The sequence below is a fragment of the Prionailurus bengalensis genome, chromosome D2 (genome assembly GCF_016509475.1).
Source record: "Prionailurus bengalensis isolate Pbe53 chromosome D2, Fcat_Pben_1.1_paternal_pri, whole genome shotgun sequence".
Lineage (NCBI taxonomy): Eukaryota > Metazoa > Chordata > Mammalia > Carnivora > Felidae > Prionailurus > Prionailurus bengalensis.
Window position 1 is genome coordinate 86,327,049 of NC_057351.1, and position 16,902 is coordinate 86,343,950.

General features: G+C 61.7%; 1 protein-coding gene across 19 annotated transcripts in view; it reads left to right on the plus strand.

Annotated features, from left to right (window-relative positions):
* The window catches only part of JAKMIP3 (Janus kinase and microtubule interacting protein 3), a 112,599-nt gene that overhangs the window by 84,634 nt on the left and 11,063 nt on the right, over positions 1–16,902 (plus strand). For 8 of the 19 annotated variants that reach the window (XM_043597903.1, XM_043597904.1, XM_043597905.1 and 5 more), the window contains 7 exons: positions 2,879–2,944; positions 3,678–3,746; positions 3,833–3,910; positions 8,175–8,378; positions 9,733–9,798; positions 11,644–11,685; positions 12,366–13,346. In XM_043597903.1, the coding sequence (XP_043453838.1) occupies positions 2,879–2,944; positions 3,678–3,746; positions 3,833–3,910; positions 8,175–8,378; positions 9,733–9,798; positions 11,644–11,685; positions 12,366–12,524 (684 nt within the window). In that variant the 3' untranslated portion in view covers positions 12,525–13,346. Of the gene's footprint in view, positions 1–2,878; positions 2,945–3,677; positions 3,747–3,832; positions 3,911–8,174; positions 8,379–9,732; positions 9,799–11,612; positions 11,686–12,365; positions 13,347–16,902 lie in introns of those variants that run through there. The other 11 variants (XM_043597910.1, XM_043597913.1, XM_043597911.1 and 8 more) reach the window with 3 other exon arrangements.

Genomic DNA, 16,902 nt, shown 5'->3' on the forward strand with positions numbered 1-16,902 from the left:
ATCATTCTGCGCTCATTGAGTCCCCTGTCCAATGAGCAGTTCAGCTGTGCTAGAAGGCAGCCTCACTCACCACCTAGAACTTTTCCTCCTCCAAGGTATACCAATAAGCATACAGTCTACAGCTAATCCTAAGACACCTTGGTTTCCCCATCCTGGTCACTGCTCTTGAGAAAGAGCAAGGCACTTAGTCAAATTAGTGCACTGCACGAAGCGGAAAGAGAAAAACTCAAAAACAAATGCGTGTAAACACACCCACACACACTCAGGCACACACACCCAAACCCAGGCACTCACGCGTATTCCTGGGGCTAGTTGTTCTTCCCAGCAGCTGTGACGTGTACGGGGCCCTGTGTCGACAAGAACCCTTCTGTCCTTGGCCCCCCTTCACTTGGGAAGGGAGGCTCCGCTGGCTGTATTTGGCCCTCCCCCAGACCCATCTCGGCTGTAGGTCGTTGAGGCCTCAGCTCGTGGCAAGGATGGGGTCCGGTCCCGAGTTCCCAGGCCCCATCACAGGCTCTTGGGAACCATATTGGTTAACCTTCCAATTCACAGCTGGAGAAACTGAGGCCCAAGAGGACACCCGTTCAGGGTCACAGAGCTGGTGTAGGTTCAGCCTACCTCTGTCCAGTTCAGTCCAGGGCCCCTCCCCAACCCTGTAGCTGCCTACTCAAGAGCACCAGGAGGCAGGACAGCCATGGGGCCATCAAGTGGCCTCAGAGTATGGGGACAGAGGCTATTGGGGCCTAGAGGACACACCTTCAGATTTATGCTCGGATGACTGTGGGGAGACTATGGCAGTTCCTGCCAGTGGGTCGGAGGACATCCCTTCAGGTGGTCACAGTTGAGCATATGGGCACACTTCACACGCACCTCGTGACCCAAGACTGTGCCCCATGGAGCCTGAGCCCACAGATGCCTTCCTGGAGCTCAGAGTGGCCTGGCACCTGAAGCAGGTGACAGGGACAGCCTGGCCCCTGCTACAGTCACGGCCAGGACATACTCGTGCTGTGGCTGCTTGGCACAGTCCGCCTCCGAGAAGCTCGCAGCCTCCAGACTGGCTACGTGGGTGCCTGAACCCCAGACCTCGGCTTGCTCAAGAGTCGGGGCCCTTGGAGTTGAGCAGAGGCTGGCAGGGGCCGAGTGGATCCCCGCCCTCCCTGGTGGGCGGCGCCACTCGCCACTGCTGTACCTGGAGCGCAGAGAGATGGGTCACCCCGGGAAGGCGGAGCAGATGGCACCTGGCTGAGGTTGGGGCCTGGGGACGGGGTCACCTCCTGGCCAGGCTGCTCGCCCCATGGGACGCTGCAGGCCCTTCAGCCCCCGGCATAACCATGTCCTGGGAGGATCTCCCTGAAGCCCCTTGCTCAGCCTTCCCCGGTTCCTGTCTTGGGAGGAGGGCGTGCACGGGCGCCTGGCCAGCTTCCCTGAGAGCAGGGGTGTGAGGAGCGTCTGCCCAGCCTGGCTCCGTGCCGGGTCGGGGTCACTGTGACCCAAGGACACAGCTTGCTCTGCGCCTATGGCACCTGGTCACTGCCCCCCCCCCTTTGCTGACTGCTGCTGGGGTAGAGGATGGTGAGAGACCCCTGCCCTTGGGAGGGCTTTCTGAACAGACTGACCCTGAGTCAGGGGCGTTCCAGGCTGTAGGGGGCTGTCCTCCGGCTCAGTGATCCCAGCAGCCTCTGCCCTGCTCTGGTCTCTGCTTCCCCTCCGCACCCACGGCTGTCCCGCACACTGGGCCCCGCAGTGGGGACGGTCCAGCTCCTGCTCTGCCCCGGTGCTGCTGCAGGTGGGAGTCAGGGTCTGAGTGAGTGAAACGCCTGTAGCCTCCGAGGACGCTCGTTGGCCCCAAAGCCAGACTCGCCCAGAAGGAGCACCCAGGTGGCCCCATGGGAAGAGGCATGAATACGCTGAGCAGAACAAGACAAAGAGCCAGGGAGGGGTGGACACCATTTCGTAGCCATGAGTGTCAGGTGTTCACCCCACATGTCCGGGAGGTGTTTTAATAATAGTAATGCGGGATGCACATGCGGCAGCTGGCTTTCAACAAAGACGCGGACGGGAACGGCGGGGACACGTGTGTTGCCGCTGCCTGTGTTATGCTACCCCCCCACCCCCGCCTCTGCCTCAGCTGGCTACTTACAGTGTCTTGGTCACCAGCAGTGGAGGACACAGGGGACAGAATAGAGAAGCACCTCGGAGTCCCCAGGGTCAGGAGTAGAGGGGTTGAAGACCCCACGAGACCATTTCAGAAAAAGTGACCTTAGAGGTGACCCCAGTCCCCTGTGCTTCTCCATCAGTCCCACTCCTGGCACCCCTACTCACCCCACCAGGAACCCCAATTCACCCCTCCCCACCGGCTCCCCCAATCACCCCCTGCCTGCACCCCTCACAGCCCCCATTCACCCCCCTCCCGGCAGCCCCTACTTGGCACCCCCGTTCACCCCCACTCACCCCCCACTCAGCACCCCCATTCATCCCCCTCCTCGTACCCCCCCACTGGTCACTCCCATTCACCCCCCACTGGGCACCCCCATCCCCCCCACCTCGCACCCCCATTCATCCCCCTCCTTGTACCCCCCCACCGGGCACCCCCATTCACCTCCTACCTTCACCCCCATTCACCCCCCACCCAGCACCCCCATTCACCTCCCTCCTCATACATCCCACTGGTCACTCCCATTCACCCCCCACTGGGCACCCCCATTCCCCCCACCTGGCACCCCCATTCATCCCCCTCCTCGTACCCCCCCACCGGGCACCCCCATTCACCTACCCACACTGCACCCGGCACCCCCATTTGCCCCCCACCTCATTATTTCAGTCTGGGCACCTCTGAAAGCGCTGCCCCTGACTGCACACGTGTCTGCTTTGGGTGCAGAATCTGACCAACGAGGAGCAAGTGGTCGTCATACAAGCTAGGACGGTCCTGACCTTGGCCGAAAAGGTAACCATAGCACCCGTGTGGATGCTCTTGGGACAGGGCTGGGCCCCGCAGGCCTCTCTCTCTGTGCTCAGAGCTCAGAGAGTATGCGGTCCTTGGAGGAGGGGCTTCTGGGCTGGGGGTGGGGAGGCCGTTAACCCTGTCCACCTTGGGAGGTCTGGCAACACGCCAGTCAGACAGCGCCCACCACATGTGCGTGCACATCACACATCTGCCAGACTTTGTGTCGAGGCCGACTCTGCCTCAGTTTCCTCCCCAAGGGCCAGGCAGTGTCGTGGGTCTGTGTGCCATTTGCTTTCTGTTCACCCCACCGGGACCCTCCTCTGGGTGCTGCCCGGCCCACCTGGGCCCCCACCCCCCAGCCAGAGCCTGGCTGGCGGGCCGGCCGTCAGCACCCACTCCCGGGGCCTCCGGCAGGGAGGGGAGAGGGAGTCCCGGCAAGTCGGGCTCCGGGGGGCATGGGACTGGGGGAGAACGTCCTCCGGCTGAGCTCTCGGGTGTATCTTCCCGCCGAACCCCTGCTAACGACCCTCCCCTTCCTTCCCTGGAGAAGTGGGGCACAGACTTCCTGGAGGCGAAGCGGGGGTGTCTGGACGCTGGGCACGCGGAGCGCACAGTGCCAACCCGACCCCCGCTCCTAGGCCGCCTGTGGAGCCTGGGGGGAGGTGGGATGGCTTTGGTGCCCGTGTGGCCACCGGAAAGGTCACCGTCACCTGCTCTTTCGGTTTGTGTCCAGTGGCTCCAGCAGATCGAAGAGACGGAGTCAGCCCTGCACCGAAAAATGGTTGACCTGGAGAGCGAGAAGGTTGGTGGGCGCCTTGCCTCGTGTCCGCAGCACGACGTCGCCAGGTGGGTGCCCGAGGCCGAGACACGGGTCCTCTTGTGTTTCAGGAGCTGTTCAGTAAGCAGAAGGGTTACCTTGATGAGGAGCTGGATTACAGGAAGCAGTCCTTGGACCAGGCTCACAGGGTAAGGGCCATTTGGCGGGGCGGGTGCAGATTTGAGGAGAAACGGGAGGAGTTGCTCACACGTCGCGTGCCACCGTGGGGTCACTCTCCGCACGTCTCCCTGTCAGTGAGGTCCGAGATGCCCCGCTGCCTCGTCGGCACGTTGCCCTGTGAAGGCAGAACTCAAATGGATGTTTAAAATGAGTTGAAAACGTAGGATGCGTGGGAAGTAACGCTGCTACAAGTTAACTGATCACAGCCGCGTGTGAGGAGCCTCATTCTCTGGGGATCCCGGCCTGTGTGCCCCCGCTCCGAGAAGTGTGCGTGTGCCCCTGCTGTGAGAAGTGTGAGTGTGCCCCGCTCCGAGAAGTGTGCGTGTGCCCCCGCTGCGAGAAGTGTGCGTGTGCCCCTGCTGTGAGAAGTGTGCGTGTGCCCCCGCTCCGAGAAGTGTGCGTGTGCCCCCGCTCTGAGAAGTGTGCGCGTGCCCCCGCTCCAAGTATGCGTGTGCCCCTGCTCCAGGAAGTGTGCATTTCCCCTGCCTTTGCGCGTCGGCTGGCCCCGTGGAAGCAGGCGTCCCTGCTCGTGCGTCTGGAGGGTGTCCGCTTTGTGGCACCGAGACCAGGGAGTGCCTGCACACACCGCTCGGTCACCGGGACTCCGTCCTCGCTGACTCGGGTTTGAGAACCGGGATTCTCATGTGAGCCTCAGGCTGCCTTTGTTTCAAGAGGGCGAATCTGAATCAGGGACGGTCTGGCTGCTCCTCAGAGGCGCACTGCGGGGTGTCCCGGAGGTGGGAGGCTCCTGGGGCGCGAGCTTGTCCTTGGTGGCATCTGTTACCCACCCCTCAGGTCAGTGTCACCTTCAGCAGCGCTTCCAGACTGTGTGTGCCTTTCTCTCCCCTGGACCGGCTGTCCCTAAGGCCAGCGCATGTCATGGCCCCTGTTCAGGGAGAGCTGCCCGGTGGCCCGGGAGAGGTGGCCCGAGCACTGCCGAGGGGCCCGGAAGCGACCCTGCCGCTAGCGGACGCCTGAGGCCAGAGGCGTCCGTGCGGTAAACGGAGGCATTAGTTCCCGCCCCCTGGATTGTGAGGACGGCGAGGTAATTGTGTGCGGAGCGGGCATCGCCCAGCTTGGAATCTGGCAGCGTGATGTTTCTGTTCACCCATCAGGGTCCCTCGAGGCAGGGCAGAGGCTCTGCTGGGTGCCGATGGCGGTGACAGTGGCCCACTCACCAGACAGTCGCTGCGGGAGCAGCCGCGGAGGAGGTGGCAGAGGGAGGTGGCCTCAGAGAGCCGAGCTGGCACTGATGGGCCATCCCAGAAATATGTGCCAGGGTCCATGTTTCCAGTCCACGGTGCCGGGTGGGAAGCATGCTCACAGTATATGGGGGGCAGCCGGACACCTCTGAGCCCCCCGCCGCCGATGCTCCCTGTGCTCTGGTCCTGCATCCCAGACACGTGCAGGGAGGGGACAGCTCAGCCCCAGGCCCCGGGCATTCCTCAGGATACAGCTCAGGAATAGGAATTGATTATATGTGACATCAGTGCAGAGAAGATAGGCCGGTGAACGTGATGTCGGAGAGTGGGCTGCATATCTCACACACACACACACACACACACACACACACGCGCGCGCGCGCACCTGCCCCTCAGAGGGTCGGGGAGCAGGGTGGCCTCTGCAGCCGCAGGGCTGTGTGATGTGATTGGGGCTGGGGGGCCGTCCCCGGGGGAAGACCATTGGGGGGACACCCCTCCCCCGTGATGCCCCCTTCCTCCAGTTCCAATAGGAAGGACACACGTTTGCTGTCTCTTGTTTTCTTCACCTGCCATTCACGCCTGCACTTCCTGCTGGACGGTTAGTTTTATCTGCCATTCACGAAGCCCTGTTATGGAGGGCGGCACAGACCGGTCCCGGGGTGCCCTGTGGGTATCTGTCCGGGTTTACACCCTCCCTGCTCTGTCTGTGGACACAGGGCCACGGCTGGGGTTTCGAAAGGGTAAAGACGGTCCGTGCCGTGTGATGACCGCCCTGGGGAAGCTGCACGGACCAGGCTGTTCCTGCGGGACGCTTGGGAGAGGCCGAGGGCCCAGGGGCAGTTTCCAGGTGGCCCATGGCTCAGGCTCACGTAGGGACCGAAAGTCCCCACACGTCTCTTGCCACCAGCTTTGTGCCAGGCCATTGTGATGCTAATTCTTAGCCCCACGCTCAGCTGCATTTATTTATTCTTTAAATGCTTGTGCTTATCTTAGCCGCCTAAGCTCTTTTGCTCTAAGAAGTGGTGGTTGATGGGGACTGTTGAGCTGCTTGTGACAGCTGGGGAGAGTTTATTCTGTGGTTGTCAAAAGCAATAAAATGTGAGGTCCAAAGGTTTTATTTATTTATTTTTTTTCATTTCCTAAAACGTCCACTAAGCCGAAAGGACTTTTCAGAATCATTTTGCCTGGTGAAATAGAACCCTTCATTTCTGAAGATGTTATGGCTTTGATAGGAAGAGGGGTTTCTGTAGTTGAAGAACTTGGTTTTTTCAAAGATCGTACCGGGAAAGTTTCCCGAGGAAAGAGCTTTGAGAGTACTCCAGATCAAATTGGTAAATCCTTAGGAATTGATAACAAGGTACGCATTTTGGCTGCTGAGTTACAGCAAAGAGATCATTTTGCATTGGTTCGTGGTTTCTGGGCATTGCATTGGACTTCTGGGAGGCGGCAGAGGGGTGAGCCCCACACCCCACGCGGCTCTCTCCTCGTCTTGTGTCCCCGCCCACGGCCGCTTCCCGGCCCACTCCGCCTGGGCCCCAGCCCGGCTCTCTCAGCCCTGGCCTGGGCGTCCAGGGCCTGGCTCTACGTGGCCTGTCAGCCTCTCTGCTTCTCTTGGGTGCTCTCACAGGTGGGGAGCCTATGGGATTATGGGTCCTTCCCCTGAAGTCTGCGGTGAGCGCTGTGGCCCCTAACTGTGAATAGCACATGTTTGGGGACCGTGGTCGCGGAGGGGTAGGGTGGCTTACGTGCTTGGGGACCAGGGGCATGAGGGGCTCTCTATTCGAGCCCTCACAGGCAGGGTGAAGACTAGACTCCGGAGCAAGGCCCCTGCAGGGTCCGGGCCCCAGCTGTCCCCATGGGACCCTGTGCGAGTTGTGTGTCCCCACTTGTCTCACGACCTGGGGCTACTGAGGGCTGCAGCCTCGCGGACGGCGTGGGCACCGGGTGGCTCTGCAGAGGCGGCGTCTTCAACCAGGTCCAGCAGTATGTACTGGGCACCACGGGTGCAGGGATTTTGGGGATTTATCATCTTGAGACTGGAGGTGATGCAGCCGGGAGGTGGGGACCGCGGCACACAGGGCCTCGAGGCTGAGTGGCGGTGAGGCCTTGTCTGAGGCGGCAGGGAGCAGCTGAGAGAAAGGGGTATTCTCACAGGGCTCAGGGGGCCAGAGTCTGAGAGCCTGGTGTCCCAGGGCCATGCTCCCTCCGAGGCTCCAGGGGAGGGTCCTTCCTGCCTCCTCCAGCTGCTGGGGGCTTCAGCGGTTCCCCCAGCCTCTGCCTCTGTCTTCACGTGGCTTCTCCCCCATGTCTTCTGTGACTGCCTCCAACTCCCCTCTCCTCACAAGGACACAATCCATTGGATGCCCGCCCCACCCCCCCAATCCAGCATGACCTCATCCTAACTTGATTACAGCTGCCGAGACCCTATTTCCAAATGAGGCCACACTCACGGGGTTTGGGGATCAGGACTTGAACGTATCTCCTTGGGGACACGACGGACCCACCACAGGTGTCATTGAGGACCACAGAGTGGCCAGGCCTCAGAGAGAAGCTGGAAGTCAGGGACTTACTGTCGATTTTGTCCTTATATCAGACAAACGCCTGTGAGCACTGCCCCTCTTCCTTCATTGGGGCTCATAAGCCCAGGGTTTGATGAAGGCCATGAGCGAAGGAAGAGGTCTTCCCTCTGTCATGCTCTCCCCCGACTCCCTAGGGGCTGTCATCCTACTCTGGTCTCAAATGTCTGCTCACCTGTGTTCCCTGATGTTGGCATGACATAAGAATTCTGCCACTGAAGTCTCAGTGCACGTGTGAGCAGTAATTTAGAGGTGAACGCCCCTGGACGAATTACTCCTGGATTGTGTTTCCACTCTACAGAAGGTCATTGAAGCCAGTCCAGGGGAAATAGTCCCCTACGTGGGTGCTCTGGGGACGTTGTAACGCCGGGGGTCACGGGCTTCCCTGGCCCCCGTCAGGCCCAGGCAGCCCTTTGGGAAGAAGGCAAGACTAATGTCTGCCCTTCCGCCACCAGCACATCCTGGAGCTGGAAGCCATGCTATACGACGCCTTGCAGCAGGAGGCCGGGGCCAAAGTGGCCGAGATTCTGTCGCAGGAGGAGCGCGAGAAGCTCAAGGTGGCCGTGGAGCAGTGGAAGCGTCAGGTCATGAGCGAGCTGCGCGAGCGTGATGCCCAGATCCTGCGGGAGCGCATGGAGTTGCTGCAGCTGGCACAGCAGGTGCGCCTGCAGGTGGGGGTGGGGTGCCCGAAGAAGGGGGCTGCGCGCTTCATTCCCGAAGTCCCATGGCCACGCCCTCCCGCGGCGTGTTCTCCAATAGCCTCGTCTCCAACGGCCACGCCCTCCCGTGGCCACACCCACCACCCCAATGGCCACATCTCCAAAGGCCATCCCCTTCCATGGCCATGCCCTCCCATGGCCAGGCACTTCACCGGGTGCTATCCAAGAGCCACATCTCCAACGGCCACGCCCTCCCATGGCCATCCCCCACCCCCCACCCCAATGGCCACATCGCCAACGGCCACGCCCTCCCACTGTAGGCCCTTGTGCCAGACTCCCTGTCCCGTCTGATCAGCCACCTGGGCTGTACCATCTGCTCCTGTGGGTAGCACATCCCTCTCTCTTGGGACCCCTGACTGTGAGGTCTCTACAATGACTCCTCCTTCGATGGTCAGGACCTGGTGAAGTTGTCTTCTGGGGAGCAGCAGCTCGTGTGTTGGGGGAAGCCCCTGGCTTCTAGCCTCGGGCACTTTGGGACCTCAAGCCAATCCATAGGTCCATTTCTAACAGAAGGTGCAGGGCCCTGGCACTCTGGGCAGCCTTGGTGTTACGGACGTGCCTCTGCTCCCCTGTGTGCGCCCTTGGGGCCTGGAAGGGGGCTTTACGGGTGGGTTCTGTGTTCAAAGGCTCAACCTGTGAAGTCAGATAAACTAGTAAACCACGGTTTCCTGTGAATGTTGGTGGGTGACGTCTGACCAGAGGATCGTCAGCTACCAGAACAGTCTCTGCCAGATTCAGGGTGGTCAGTGTGGCCATTACCTGTGGACCCCTCTTGCCCATCCGACAGGCTGTAGCCAGAGTTAGGCTGCTTGCAGGGCCCAGACACGGCATCCGGTTCCAGAGTGGACACGCAAATTTGCATCCAGTCGGCCTGGTATACCACAGCGAAGACTGGGGCTTCGAGTACCGTGTCACCTTGTCGAGGAGACTCCTCCCTGGGACTGGCTTTGTGGCCTTGGTGCTGTTGCAGGGGCATCTGGGAAGGGCGTGAATCGATTCCTGGGGCTTCCAGCGTTATGGTTTACGATCTGAAATCGTAGGGGGCGGGAAGATGTCACTCTTGTTGGAGCAGAGCCACCGACTAAGAATGGCTGTGTCCAAAAGGGAAACCGGGGGGGAGCAAGGCTACTCCTCTGCCCGGACACGGCCTCCAGCAGTCCACGGACACAGGACAGACAGGCTCCCAGCCCCTCGCAGTAAATGAGTGCAAACCCCGAAAGGGTTTTTTCCGAGTCCTTGGTTTCCCAAATACGTGCTCTGATTACTGAAGATTTTCCCCTTCTTAACATTGCAGAGGATTAAAGAGTTAGAAGAGAGAATAGAAGGTCAGAAGAGGCAGATCAAGGAACTGGAGGAAAAGGTAAGACAGATGCACGTTCGGGGGCTTGTTCTGTTCACTGGGAACACAGACGGCTGACACGTGTCGTTAGCGTGCGCTCCGGGGGCTGAGGCGCGGTTGGACAGAAAGAGGCTCCAGGGCAGAGCTGGGAGCCCCGGCTCTGGGAACGCCCCCTCTGCAGTGACCCAGCCGTGCCACCTGGGAGGGGCCGTGTTGCTCACGGACTCCGTGTCCCCAGCCGTAGCAGTGGGAGCTGAGCCAGCGACCTAGGGTCCTTGTGGTGCTGGTGGCTGTGTGGAGTACGTGATGCCTCCACGTTTCCCAAGCGGTTGGTCTAAAACTCAAGTTCCTGCAGGACTGGATTTTCTCTTGGAAGCAGGGCCATCTGTCCAGTCCCAGTCTCTCGTTTCCGGTCCTTCGTGTCCTTGCTTCCAGGCTTAGGAACCTGAGGTCCCGGTGTGCAGTTGGTTTGGGGCCACGCAGCTTGGGGCCCCAGGGCGGACGGTCTGGCTCTTTTCCTGGACCCCCAGCCCTGCCAGGCGTGGGGTCACAGGCACTGTGTCCACTGTTGGTGACAGCCTGACTTGGCGGTCCCCAAATCAAGGTGTCTGGAGCGTGCCTGGAGAGAGCCCTGCCTCTTCCCGTGGCATCGCTTACTTTGGCGTAGTTCTTTTCCTGTGATTTAGGGATGTGTTAGCATCTCCGGGGTCACACTGACGTTCGGTTCTTGCAGTCGGTCCCGCCTGTGGGGTAGGTCTCCCTAAAATGGCCAGCTCCCCACTGAGCGCTCAGTGAGGTGGCCGGTGGGTCCACCTCCCTGCCTTGTCCTTTGTGGGGAAAGCAGGAGGTTGGCGCTCACACGGGAGCCCCACGGGCTGCACGTCCTCAGCCTCTGCCAGAGGAGGAGCCCGCAGAGGCCCCGTGACCGAGGGAGAGTGTGGCCCCTCCCAGTGGCAGCCCACCCCCCGGCCCCCCCCCCCCACCTCAGTGACAACGCCTGCCCCTTCCCTGGACACTTTACTGCCATCTGCCCAGTGGTCGTCACAGTAACGTGCGACCCTGCCGTGCCGGTGCCCCTGGACCGTGCAGGGTGGATGGCAGAGAGGTGCCCTGCAAACAGGGTTTGCTGCCACGTGGACGCTGACACTTAGGGAAGCTTCCAGCAGACCCCGGGGGTGCAGGGGCGCTGTGCTCAGGGCTCCAGCCTCACGGCGCGTGCAGCCTCTCCTCCAGAATAAACGTCGGTCTTCCCTTGCGTCTTAACGTGGGAGCGTTTGTCTGCATTAACCACTTGGGTGTTAAACACTGGGTGTGGATTCCTCTCGTGCGGTCCCAGAGGCTCTGGACCCTCCGCCAGACCTTCTCTTGTGTCTGCATTGGCTGTCCACCCACCCCCGCCCCAGTGAGGCCCCAGTGTGACATCGGTCCGGGTGGCTGGCCCTTTACCGTTACAGCGGGACCGCGACCAGAGTCTTATCGGGGCGCCGGGTTTGCCTGGCCCTTGGAGGGGCTCCACAGGACCCCCTCCTCGTGGTCAGCCAGCAAGGGGCCCACCGTCGGCCCCACGGAGGAGGAAGAGCCAGGGGGGGTGGGTGAAGGCGCTCGTGTGGGGCGCGTGGGGACACACTGTCCCTGTGGACCCAGGACGTCCTCACGGCCCCTCCCAGCGCCAGCCGCGCACGCAGGACAGCAGCAGGGTCTGCTCCTGTGCCCGGCGGACGGTGCGTCTTGTTCTGTCTGTGATCTCTGTGATCGCCGTCCTTTCTCGCCAGATGTCTACAAACTCTTTTTCTCTCTCTTCCCCTCCGTCTCTGCCCTCCCCCGTTCCTTTTCAGTTTCTATTTTTGTTCTTATTTTTCTCCTTAGCTTTCATTCTGTGGTCATAGCTCGCCTGGGCCCCCTGACGTGGTGAGTATGGCATCGGCTGGTCGTGGTGTGCGAGGGTCCCGCCCGCTCCCCGGGGGCCAGCAGGGCCCGGCCCTCCAGCTGCCTCCAAGGGTCGTTTCGCAGCCACCCGGCCGCCTTGAGAACCCGGGCCGGGATTCAGGCTCTGGCGACGTCAGAGGGCTCGAGGGCACTGCCTGTCCTGAGCAGGAGGGAGAGTGAGGACCCCTCCTGGAGGGCCTCCCCCAGGAGGGGCCGCGTGCACGGCACCCCAGGTGGGCTCCCGCTTGTGGCGTTGGCAGGAAGCAGTGCTGGGGAGCACGGTTGTCTCCTGTTTCCTGTCCTTTTCCCGTGGTACGGAGCACGAGATTGGGTTACACTGGACACTCGGCCACAAGTGCCCGGGATTCCGTGACACGAGGGTCTCATCCACGGACGTGAATGCGGTCATGCTCAACCTTGGTGTCGTTACCGTGGCGTTAGACCGGGCCCACATACAAGGCCTGCCCGCTGCTTCCTTCCGACACAGAGGAGGACCGGAGGCAGCGCTGGCCTCGCCGACCCGTTCGGCCATCCCTGCCCTTCTGAGGGCGTCCCCAGAGGCTCCCCCTGGGGCAGCCGCATCCTGTCCCCATCCCCCATCCCGCCAGCCCCTTCCTGTCCAGAGGAGTCTCCCTGACGTGTGTCCTGCCCTTTCCTTGCAGCCCCCGGAGGAGCCAGACCCCTTTCCTCCAGCTGGACCAGAGAGCAGCCGGTGCCCGGGCCGCCAGACAAGACGCCCTGTCTCGTCCCCGAAGACCCGTGAGGATCTGGTCTCTGCGGACCCCGGCCCGTCGAGGAAGAGGGAGAAAGGGGCGCTCTGAGCACCTCTGCGTGGGCAGCTGTCCACTCTGTGAGCCAGAATTAGAACCAGTTCTTTGACTGGGGCTCCTCTGGAAGAGGCCTGGTCTTGGCTGCTGGACCCTGGGGTCTCTCCTCGGGGCGCAGCCTCCCTATCCCGGTGACAGGGATGCACGAGTTCCCTGCTGAGCAGGTGCAGAGAGCTGCTTCTGTGCAGAAGCGTCCGGCGCCCCGCGCTCCCACCTCACGGCCCCTTAATCGTGCGACACGCGTCTCAGATGAACGGACACAGGCACCCCACCACGTGACACAATGAAGCCCGCGGCCAAGAGGCGACCTTCATTCGGGGAGGCCCCAGACGGGTCAAGGGGGATGTTCCGAGGACGGTTTCCCCGTGCCATGTCAGGTGGCCTAGGAGGACTCGCTTGCCGGGGTCCTGAGCACCTACTGGCTGACGCACCCCTGCCTGTCACCCGTGGGAACAGCCGTGGCTGCCGCATGCACCGTGCCATGAACCCCCGGCCTCCTAGGCCTCCCTGAGCCTCGCAGAGGAGCGCGGTGGGACCGACCCGAGGGAGACTGAGGAGTGTGGTAGTGGGAGGTGGGACAAGAGAGGGCCCAGACCCACTGCAAAGGGGCCTGGCTTTCCTGGAACGCAGAACCCCGGACACTGCGGCCCTGGGCGCCTGGCGCCACCCCAGCCCGGAGGCCCCGGGCCGAGCGGGGCCGAAGCTGCGGTGCAGACCTCCGGCCTTCTCCCTCAAGGGCAGTGCCCACCGAGGGCAGCCATGCACCCGTGGTCCCGCAGATACGAGGAGGGAACCCGAAGCGCAGGTGGTGAGCAGGTAAGCGCAGCCATTTGTCCGTGGGAGGCGGGGTTCCCTGTTGCCCGTCCCTCCCCGTTTGGGGCCCTCGCGGGCACTGCCCTACCTCCTTCTGCTTGGTCCCGTGTGGTCCCGGCGGAGATGTGGGTTCGGTTTGCTGGGGCCTGCCCTGCTGTGGGAGCCCTGGGCGTCTGCCCCGGCCAGTGGAGACGGGGAGGGGTCTCTCCACCACCCCTGGACCACAGGGTGCTCCCTGGGGGCGTCCCTGTGTGGGCTCCTCAGCGTCCCTCAGTGTGGTGACCCCTGGGGGCTTCCTCGCCCAGACCCGGGACACTCCCCCCATGCATCCAAGTATGTGCCACGGGGACATCCCTGAGTTCCAGGGTGGCCTCCTGCCCTGCCAGTGAAGGGCTGTCCAAATGTGCCCCAGCCCCCACGGGTCTGCTGGCCATCCCTGGCCACCCCCACCTTCCTGCTGCCAGACGCTTTGGGAAAGGAAAGCTTCCTACTCCACCCTGCAGAGCAGTCCCCCCCCGCCCCCCGCTTCCTGAGCCCCAGCCCCCAAGGCTCCCCTTCCCTTCAGGCAGAGTCATGCACTTGGCGGAGCTCAGGGGTCAGGACCTCACTCCTCACCTCCTCTCTCGGCCCAGCCCCCGCACCCTGCAGGCTAGGAGGCTCGTCCGGGATCAGGCCCAGGCAGGGTGCTGCTGCATGGCTGAGCTCTCAGCCCCCAGGGGAGTTTCCTAAGTGAGGCCACTTATGTGGGGCGTGCTGAGCTGCTGGTGGAGGCTGGTGGGCCACACCCAGGACTGCTCGGTGAGCCCTCTCCCCATCGAGGCTCCTGCTCCTCAGGTGGTGGGGCTGCAGGGGGTTCCCCAGGATGTGCACTGCTGTGTAGGGAAGGGAGCAGAAGCGGAGGCAGAGGCCGGGGCTGTGGGAGGGGGAGCGTGTGAGGTCACCACCTGCTCATCCAGAAGGGGTCCAGCAGCATGGTCTTCATGTCATGGAGCACGTGTGGCACACATTCCTTCAAAGGGGCACATAATGGCACGTGTGGGACCCCGGGGTCCTCCAGGGGTGCATGGGCACGGCCTCGGGCCCGGAGGGTCACTCTCAGGCTTGTTCCAGAACGGAGCAGGAGCCAGCCTGGTCCCAGTCCTGCTCCCGGGACGCCCCGAGAGCTTACGTGAGCTCCAACCCAAGCGTGCGCTTTGGGACCTGCAGTCCCTGGGGCTCGAGCCGCGGTTCACAGCTGGTGCGGAAGCCCTCAGGCTGAGCACATGGTGCTCAGGAAAGTGCTGAACACGCCGCCCTTGCCTTTGACTGCTTGGCGAGGACCGTGCACGATCACAGCCTTAATGGTCGCCCGTAGTGAGGTGACGGTGAATGCGTGCATTACAGCGGCACACGCCCCTCTGGAAACACGCTGTCCAGGGTCCCCGGAAATGCCCCACCCACATCCTTCCCCGTAGTGTGTCCCCGGTGAGCCAGCCAGTGGCTCTGTGGCCTGCCCTACGGTGTTCGCGGCAGGGTGGATCTGCCAGGCTTTGGAAGGACGCTCGGTGTCCCCAGAGCTGTGAGCGGGTCCTACCGGTAGGGAGGGCAGACACAGCTGCCCTCAGTGACCTCCAGGGCCTGGGCGGAGCTCCGGGTGCTCACCGTGGGGCATCCTTAGCTCGGGGCTGGCCGGGGCTGGAGGCAGGGGACACACCACACGGCAGCCCCCTCGAGGGGGGACAGATGGCCCTAAAGGTGCGCAGACACAGAGCCCGGAGAGAAGCAGGCCTCCTCTCCGCCCCGTCGCCCAGCCTCCCGGCTGCCTGGGCATCAGGGAGGGAGTTCTGGAATGCTCGTCCAAGTGGGAAAATGTATGAGACGGGCCTCGGGCTGGGCTGTCACAGCAGGCAGGAACAGTAGGTCTGACATCCTGATGTCCCCTGAGAGGTGGCCCCTGACGGCCGAGGCAGCCGGAGGGGCTGGGGCCACAGTGTCACCCTGAGTTTGCCCAGCCGAGTGACACGATGCCCACGCATCATGCATCCTGGGTGACGTTGGCCTTTATCACCGGTGGACAGCACCTCCCAGGCTCTGCACCAAAGACGTGTTGTTCGTGCCCGGGGAACGCACTGGGGAGAGGCACCTGAGACCGCAAGGGTGCCGTTTCTCCGGAAGCTTCTGGGCACGGACTTTGGCGGCGGTCAGCGCGCCTCGCCGCAGCCGTAGGATGTCGCGGTGCTGCCGCGGGCTTCCTGTGCCCCGTTCCTGCTGTTTATTCCCGCTGTTCCCTTCTTTGCCCAGCGATCCGGGTCGGGATATTTATTCTGGGGGCTACAGGCCAGCGCCATCGCTGCTTATCTTCCTGCCGGGTGGTCCCGGCCGCTGGGCGCTCGTCCAGGCAGCTCCTGTGTCCTGTTGACGCGCCCCGTGTGCTGCTTGAGCACATGCCTTACTTTCTGCACATGCCTCTGTTTATTTCTGCACCCACCCACCACCTGTCTACCGTCTGTCATGTGTGAATGCATGTATGTATGTATGTATGTATGTATATGTCTGTCTTGTCTGTTTGTCCATCATCCATCCATCCATCCATCCATCCGTGTGCTTATCTATCATCTGTCTGTCTGTCCATCCGTCCATCCATCCATCCATCCATCCACCATCTGTGTATCCATCAGCCATCCATCCGTCTGCCTATGTATGTATGTATCCCTCCATCCATCTGTTCATCTATCTGCGTATCTGTCCATCTATCGTCTATCTCTCCATCATCCATCCATCAGTCTGTCTATCACTCATCTATTTATCTATCATCAATCATCTATCACCTGTCTATTATAAAACCATGAGTTCATAAGGATACCTCCAGTTCTAGGTTAACACTTCAACATCCATCCGGCCTCCCCCCATCATCTGTGACTCCTGTCTTTGGCTCTGGCTGTATACACTCGGTGTGCTCACTGGCTCAGCCCCAGCGTACACACGGAGTAGCTGCAGAATTGCTAACCTGTACAGCCTGTGAGAAACGGGTTGACCGACGAGGGTGCCTTTGTGCACAGCTCCCTGTCTCTGTAGCTTATACTATCCAGACAAAATAGTGTTTTCCCACATAACTTAGCCCTTTTCTTTCCCACCTCTTCCCCATAGGCCTGTGCCGTCCATTTGTCCGCGGTTAGTTCATGTGTCGCGGCTTGGGTTCCATTTGGGCTTCCCCACAGAGTGGTCTGTGTTTTATTTACACGCTGTAAAGGTCGCCGTGCTGTACAGATCTCTGGGCTTGGGCACGCACGTGTGCCCGCCACAATCCGATACGGGACGCTGCCACCAACCCTCAAACTCCCTCTTGTGCCCTCTGCATTCACCCCCCCATCCCCACCCCCTCCACCTGTCACCCCCACCCCCACCCCACCCCTCGGCGTCGGACCTAAGAAAACTGCCTGATTCAAAATCACAAGCGTTTGCTCCCGTGTTTCCTTCTAGAATCTTGTGGCTCGGTGTCTGGCATCATACCCGGGACTGGTTCCAAGTCCGTTTTCACGCACCGGGAAGGAACCGTCTGGGTCGAAGCACGAGTTTTGCC